Source organism: Cyprinus carpio, chromosome B4 (genome assembly GCF_018340385.1).
Source record: "Cyprinus carpio isolate SPL01 chromosome B4, ASM1834038v1, whole genome shotgun sequence".
NCBI classification, from domain to species: domain Eukaryota; kingdom Metazoa; phylum Chordata; class Actinopteri; order Cypriniformes; family Cyprinidae; genus Cyprinus; species Cyprinus carpio.
Window position 1 is genome coordinate 27350123 of NC_056600.1, and position 8774 is coordinate 27358896.

Consider the following 8774-nt stretch of genomic DNA (forward strand, 5'->3'; position numbering starts at 1 on the left):
ACCTTGCATTTTCCAACATGACAATGTCAGACCACATACTGCATCAATTACAACATCATGGCTGCATAGAAGAAGGATCCGGGGACGGAAATAGCCAGCCTGCAGTCCAGATCTTTCACCCATAGAAAACATTTGGCGCATCATAAAGAAGAAGTTGCGAGAAAGAAGACCTAAGACAGTTGAGCAACTAGAAGCCTGTATTAGACAAGAATGGGACAACATTCATATTCCTAAACTTGAGCAACTTGTCTCCTCAGTCCCCAGACGTTTGCAGACTGTTATAAAAAGAAGAGGGGATGCCACACAGTGGTAAACATGGCCTTGTCCCAACTTTTTTGAGATGTGTTGATGCCATGAAATTTAAAATCAACCTATTTTTTTCCCTTAAAATGATAATTTTTCTCAGTTTAAACATTTGATATGTCATCTATGTTGTATTCTGAATAAAATATTGAAATTTGAAACTTCCACATCATTGCATTCTGTTTTTATTCACAATTTGTACAGTGTCCCAACTTTTTTGGAATCGGGTTTGTATATAGGCTGTCTGTCGCATTAAAGGGATAGTTCACCCTAAAAATGAAAATTACCATCCTAGGTGTATATGACTTTCTTCTTTCAGATGAATACAATCAGAGTTATTTTCAAATTTATACTGGCTAAACATCCAGCTTCCGGTGGACCGCAACTTACGAAGAATGCGTAACAGCTCTCGCAGTTCAAACCGCGATGTACGGTATTACGTAGGATGTAACGTAAGTGTTTTGAACTGCGAGATGTGTTGCGCATTCTTCATAGGTCAGATCAATAATGTAGTTGAATAGGTGTCCCCAACTAAGCAAGCCAGAGGCGACAGTGTTAAGGAACCCAAACTCCATCAGGTGACAGAACGGAGAAAAAAAAAAACTCGGGAGAAACCAGGCTCAGTCGGCCAGGGTCCAGTTCTCTTCTCTTCTATTGCACCTATTGTAATGTACCTATGCACTTATTCTAATGGGTGTTTGTGTGTGTGTGTGTGTGTGTGTTACTGATTGCATCAGACGTGCAGAATGAGACGCTGTCTGTGTTTTATAGTGTGGATCATGGAGGGGAGTTCAGGATTACAGCAGGACTACACAAATGTACGTCTACACAGACACACACACACTCACATAAATCTTTAGTATTCTTGTGTAAATGTTCTCTATTCTCTGTTCAGATGCCTGTGATCTCACATTGGATCCAATCACAGCAAATACTCGTCTCGTTCTTTCAGAGGACAACAGAAAAGTGATGTGGGTAAATGAGGATCAGCCATATCCTGATGATCCACAGAGATTTGATGTGTGTCCTCAGGTTCTGTGTAGAGAGAGTCTGTCTGGACGCTGTTACTGGGAGGCTGAATTGAGTGGAGATGCTGCTATATCAGTGACATATAAAGGAATCAGCAGGAAAGGAGGAAGACATGACTGTGTGCTTGGATACAATAAAAAATCCTGGAGTGTGATCTGCTCTAATTACAGCTTCACCGTCCACCACAATGATGATATCACTCACCTAAGTGTCCCTTCACTCTTCTCTAATAGAATAGGAGTGTATGTGGATGTGTCGGCCGGCACTCTGTCCTTCTACAGCATCTCTGACACAAACAAACTCACAGACTTACACACATTCAACACCACATTCACTGAGCCTCTCTATGCTGGATTTATATTGGTGTTCCTCAACTCCTCAGTGTCTCTGTGTCAGACTGAAAGCCTGTGACCAGCAACAGAGACATCACACACATCTGATTAAAAGAAATACGCTCACTTTATATAATCCAGTATATTGTAGTGCTATGCATATTGTAGTGTATAATGTACTATAGGCTATAATGTTTTATAAATTGTAGTGCTATCAGTTACCCAGTGTAGTGGACAGCAGGCAAGATGTCAACCCCTTTGCACACCTTGTGTGGAAAGTTTAAGTTTAATTGAATCGGATTCATGTGAACAACAATTAGACACCTTTTTGGCTTCATTTAAATCAACACTACCTCTTGCATTGTTGCCTTTTATGTGATTTGTGTAATGATGTTAAATGTATTTGTGTGGTGAAGCCAAATACAAATTTCCACTTGTGATTAAACTAAACTAAACTAGGGATGCATAAATAGACTAGATTTTTGCAGATATCCGATATGCCGATATTTCTTTCAACTCATTTTGGCCGAAATATATCCTTTTGTTTGGAAACACCACATCTCTCCTTTGTGGAAATCATAAACAAATTATTTTTAATTATTGTTAGTTTTTAACAGAAATGTATTTGTAAGAATTAAAAAAAAAAAAAAAAAAACAATAATGAAGTTCTTTTATAATGACAGTACATTGAAAGCTTTGAAAATAATTATAAATCAACTATCAATTGCTGCATTTTTGTAATATTATTTTAAGATTTAACATTTGTAGATGGTCTAAGGCAAAAGAGTTGTAAAAACTCTGAAAATCTTTTAGAGCTCATAATTTGATTAAAACAAACATATTACACATTAATGAATGAATCTGTGTATATATAATTATTTAATTTACAAGTGTCATGTTTGTGATTTTTTTATTCATGTAAGTTATAGCTTCTGATTTTTAAATCAAAACATACTCATGGTTTTATGACATTGATACTGCTTTATTCAGAAACACATTTTTCATAATTCGATTAAAAAACAAACATATTATACATTAATGAATAAATCAGTACATATACAATTATTTATTTTACAAGTGTCATGTTACGTAAGCTATAGCTTCTGATTTTTAAATCAAAACATACTCATGATTTTATGACATTGATACTGCTTTATTTATTCAGAAACGCACGTTTCTTAGGGATATTTATGTATTTTACTTTTATTTTGATACAAGTAAGTCAACAGCGCCCCCTATGTAAATACAACTCCTTAGCAGACGAGCTATAGGATCCGGGGGAGACTGCCGCTGATGCTAGTGACTGTTGACTATCACACAACAAATGCATTATCTTGTACGTCCATTCTCAAATTAAATGCAGTGATCCAAAACAGTGAATCTAATCATCATTCAGAGAAAACTTTGCATCAAGATGACCACACTGCTGACGTGATCTAATCGCTAGCACACCTTGAGCACATGTTAAGTTAATCCTCTTATCGGCAAGACATATCGGCATATAATTTTTCATATCGGGCTAGTGCCGATATTTACATTTTAAGCCAATATCGGCCGATTTTTGAGAATTTAAAATGTAAACGAAATTTTAATGTTCACATAGAGTATGCATACTATCAACAAACTCCATCTTTTCACTGCAGAGGAAACTGAAGCTGCATCTGACGTGGCATTAGATGTATTTACACAGACTGTTAATGAAGCTGAGATGCCATTAATGCATACCACAGCATTTCATATGCATAAATTATTTTATAAGATTAATGTTTTAAATATTTTTGAACATACAAGTCAAAATCATTGACTCACTTGATTTGTTCAAAAATGTGGATTAATTTAGTATCGAAACGATTCTGTATCGATTCTGTGTTGCTCGGAGACACAAAACTGTTCTGCTGTGACTTTAATTGAAACTTCATCAGCGAACTTGAGCAAAAACAGTCAATATTGTATTACAAATTTCGAACTTCCATGCCAATGAAGTCCCCCCAAGTTATTACAAATGTTTGTGTTTGTTGTTCTCATTGCGTTTTGGGATGCATCGATCCGATACTCATGATTGGTATTGGCTCCAGTACAGGCATTTTCTGCCGGATCGAGTATTGGTCGAACCAATCCAAATCTGATATTGTGCTTATACTATTCTGTGTTATTGTTAAGCCCCATGAAAGCATAAACATATTATAAAGCACCATAAAGTCAAGGTTCAAGTGTCCTGAAGCTGTTCCCAAGTTCAGTGTGAGGTAAAGTTGAATATTTAAGTCGTTAAATTCAAGTTGACGCTGTTTTATTTCAAATCAAAGCTAAATACACGTAGAAATAGTGCATCCTTGTTGCGCGGAGGACACAGAAGAGCACTCGCAGCACGGTGATATGGAGTGACACAGAGGAGACCACTGACAAAGGAATTATTGAATAAAGTCATTATTTTTTTTTTTTCACTTACGAAAAGTGTTCCCGTAGCTTCATATAACCCAGATTGCACGTCTGATGGCAGATGGAGTATTCTGACGACGACTTTACATACCTTTTAGGGACCTTGACACTGTTATTTACTTGCCAGTCTATGGGAAAGTCTCAAGCCCCCAGGTTTTCATCCAAAATATCTTAAATTGTGTTCTGAAGACGAACAGAGCTTTTACAGGTTTGGAACGACATGGGGGTAAGTGATTAATGACAACATTTTAATTTTAGGGTGGAGTAACACTTTAACTAAAATAAAAAGGTTTTCAAACCATCACCCCAATATTAAATGCTATTTGTCCGATAAATTAAAGTTCTACATGTCTTTCTTATGTAAGAAACATCACTGAACTAATTAAATTTTTTTAACACAGCAGCCAGTGTAGCTAACAAGAATCAGCTGAATCAAATCAAATGAACCTTACAATAGAAGCCACGGCAACCCACAAACCAGTCTTTTTTCTCCTAAACTCATACAGACAAAGCAGTCCTGTGAACAGTTCTTAGGTAACATTTAGTTCACCTTATTTAAGTCTTGAAGATCATCCTTTCATTTGTATAAACTTGTCATCCTGTACGACTCACCTAGGCAAAGCAGTCCCATGATCATTAAGAGAATACTTGGTTTACCATTTAAATTGCTTCCTGCTACCATTTTTTTTTTTTTAATTCAATACAAGAGACATCAGCATATTGGTTAATTTCTGCTGCTATTGCCAGATATGGTGGATGTGAGTCTGCTGCAAGATTCATGAAGGTGGTGTTCTATGGGACACATGGTTTTTCTCTCAGGACTGTTCTGTGAAAACGGTGTCTTTGGTAATACAGTTTCAACTGAATTACCAGGCTGAGCATTTCTAATGCCATACCAAGAACTTTTTTTTTTTTTCACCCACACAGTCACATCTATCGCATCTTTATCAATTTTGTAGATTGTTTTTAAAAAAGGCTTCAATAATCCAGAATATAATTATTATCAGGCAGTTTCAGTCTTGGATGTTACAGAGTGGAAGTTCTTTATCAGTAATTTTAATTGTTGGCTTGTATTTCTAGTCAAGCTCTTTTAAATGTTATGTTTCATTTGAAGTTGAATAGGACGTCCTGGGATCCTTGCATCCAGGGTTGGTACTGGTAGTGCTAAAAGGGAGTGCTAAGCGAGTATGTGAGGGTGTCTGTAAAAACACACATGCATCTTACATGTGTCATAGAAATACATGCACTGTAAACTCGAATAAGTTACCAGAACTTGATTAACTTAAAAGTCACAATTTTCCAGAACTTAAAAGGTTGGATTACCTGCTACTTGTATCTTTTGATAACAGTTAAATTAAAGTGCTCATTTAGCTCAGCTGAAATATTTGCAGTTAATATGACTTACAGTTTTCTGTTAAGGCAACTCAATTATTTTCAGTTATTATAACAAAGTTTTGAGTTTTCACAGAACTTTAAAAAATAAGTACACAACCAAACCATTTTATGTTACCAAAACTCAATTTTTATTGGTTTGTGTTGTCATTGTTTTAAGTACATGTTAGTCAAATATGTTGAGTTTATTTACTTAAAAACGTGACTCAAAACTTAAAATTTTGAGGCAATTGATTGCCTCAATTACATTGAGTTTATCTAACTTATCTCTAAAAGTAAACATAAATGTCTGCAATTGAACAGTATTTTCTTGCCCACTCACTTTTAGCATACTGCAATTTTTAAATGAAAATAAAAATAAATAACCATTTATAAATTAAAATAAATAGAACAAAAAAAATATTTTAAAATATACTGAGCTGCAAAAAGAAGATTACCTGATTATTTGCAAAGTAATTGTATTCATAAATTATGAATTTAGAGATTTTTAAGAAAAAGTCAAAATTCTTCAGATTCTAGCCTTCCAAATGTGTTCCTGGTCACTTAAGGCCCTACAAAAATATATCTATCACGAATGTCTGATATTGACCAGACAACTAATCAGATAGTCAGGAAAATAAATCGGAGTAATCGAAAAATAATAATAAATATTACCAAAATGAAATTCTTTCATTAAAGCTAAATATATAAAAAAGTGTGCTTTTGGCTTCTTGGCTAAAGCCTGGGTAAGGCAACAGGGCAGACATTAAACAACAGTATCAAATGCACAGGTAAATGTGTGTCCACTTGTGCAGCCCACAATGGTTGAGGAAAACATTAAAACATACAAAACAAAAACAATAAAATAAAATAATAAATAAATAAATAAAAAAGCATACAAAACATTAGCCTTACTTTTGCATTATGAGAACAAAGGCATATTGTGTAGTTTGGGCCTATTGGCTGAACGTGCAGTAACTTTTTGAGGCATTACTTAGACAAAAGGAGATAACTTTGAACTAGCCTTTTATAATGCTTTACCCTGCAGCCTTCTTTCAGATGAGTTTCTACATCATCAAGTCATTCTTGAGGGTCTGCAACCTGGGTGACAGTTTACCACTTTCCAGACAAAGTAAAATCTTTTGAGTGAATTCAAAAGTGTTGGTCAGTGCTTTGGGATAATTGAGGTGTAGTGCATAGATAAGTCCAAAGATTACCAAGAAGGCATTGCCAATTCTGGGGAGGCTGACCACGGCCTCACTTTCAATGATGACAGAGATTCTCACAGGGTGGTAGTGAACTGGACTTGTGTCATGGTCACTGATGACAGTAAGGAGGCCTACTGCAACACCATCAAGCTCTGGCTCAGACTCATCCTGAATGAATGAAAAAGAGACACTACTCACAAACTAACACATGGAAAAGAACAGCTGACATAATTTATCTTTCTTTAACCAAGTCCCATTGAAATCCAATACCTCTTTTACAAGGGAGACCTGGGTCTCATTCTAAGAGGTGAAAAACATAAGATCCATGTTCTGCACACTAGGGGTTGAACGACTTCAGATTTTTTGAAGTCGACTGTTATGACATCAAAGTCGAGTTGACGTTGACTAGTCACTCACGTCATTCAAAAAAAAAAAAAAACGAGATGGGACTGCTTTGCAACATGCCCCAATTTGCAATTTATTAGCAGAAAATGATACAGATGCTGAGACAGTTCATAATATGTTGCAACTTAACAGTAGCAATGCAACAATAACTCCCGTTTTAGTGCAACATTTTTTAGTGATGCATTATGTTGGCATAACAATGCCATTTATGCAAGATAGGCTGTAAGCCCTCTCACTGTCAAAGTCCTGCTCATTCACAGTTTTTACTTTTCGATCATGGTTTGCATGTTTAGTGAAGTTTCTAATTGACCGTTCGCAAAGACCCTCCCCCTTTAGTTACTGTTGCTATGTCCGACACAGTGAAATATACATCGCGGAGCAGAGAGCACACTGACAACGTGCTGACAGACAGGACAGAGCAGGTTACTTTTAATATGAAACAAAGTCTCAACTTTCATATTTGGTCATTTTATAAAAAACTTTAAACAATAAATACCGTTTTGTGGCTCTTTAATGTGTCTGACAAATCGCTGTAGAGCCTCAGTTAAAGCTGCTTGTGAACCGATCATCTCTTCCATCTAGTTCATTTATAGCATCAAATAAACATGAATGAACATAAGAAGGAGTGTCGTTTTATCTGCGGAAAGACGTCAGTACACGCCGGTATTCAAGTTCAAATCCTTCAACGTTAATCTACTAACTCTCCTGACTGCTTTTTCAGACAGAAATGGCGGATTCGGCGGATTATGATTGGTCAGATCGCCTGTCAATCAAACTCCCTGCGAAAGGGTAAATTTACTGCTGTCAAGATGATTTGCATTTCTCACTTAATGTTAGCGGATGCCTTTTCAGATGAGGGTGCATTGCACTTGTACTTTTGTTGTACTTCAGGACAGACTTACTTTCCAAGTGACATTTTTACAAGCTTCATCTTTAGTGAAGTATTTCCACACACTTGATGGTGACAATTATAGTGTCACATGATCAACGTCAAGCTTAAAGCGTCACGGCATTGCATTAAGGTCGACTAGTCGGTTCAATCCCTACTGCATACATGAATCAGCCAAATTACCAGAGAATCTAAGTGATGTTAGATAGACTGAAACCAAGCTAAAGTAAATGTCTTACATAAAACGCCAATACAGTTTTAGTGAGGAGAAAGAAAACAAGACCATACACAAAAACTGTATGGGTAGACTAAACAAAGGCAAGTCCTAAAGCATGTTAGTATTTTGATGGACTGTTTACATAACACACAGTAGAATATGTTAGTGACTTAAGGAGACTCACTGTGCAGGTTCTGAAAAATCCTGAAACGTCCTCGCGCAGATATACAGGAAGGGTGTGGATGTCATGGTTTTCCTATTTAGATAAAAACAGAATTGTATATACTGAAGAGCTTACTGAACAAAGCTGATTTTAAACAGTCCAATCAGGACATATGTCCACAAATAACCTGTTCACATATTTAATGCAATCAGACAAATGGCAAACACAAATTGGACTAATTGCAAAATTCACAAAGCTTGTTTGAATCATTGAACCTGTTCAATGTTCCACTGGTTCAACCTATGAAATGTGTAATAATCTATTTACCTGTTCATCGTGGATTTTTAAAATTTCAGCCAGAGCATCTGATATCTTCCCAGTTTTTGATGCCTTTTGTCTGAATAAGGTCATCAGTCGAGGA

General features: G+C 36.1%; 1 protein-coding gene across 1 annotated transcript; it reads left to right on the forward strand.

The window, feature by feature from the left end:
* Nucleotides 1–1084: 1084 nt before the first annotated feature.
* On the forward strand, nt 1085–1900 carry LOC122137168 (stonustoxin subunit beta-like). The gene is made up of 2 exons (XM_042722886.1): nt 1085–1121; nt 1199–1900. The coding sequence occupies exon 2, from the start codon at nt 1273–1275 to the stop codon at nt 1741–1743; it is 471 nt and encodes a 156-aa protein (XP_042578820.1). The 5' UTR covers nt 1085–1121; nt 1199–1272; the 3' UTR covers nt 1744–1900.
* The last annotated feature ends 6874 nt before the right edge of the window (nt 1901–8774 follow it).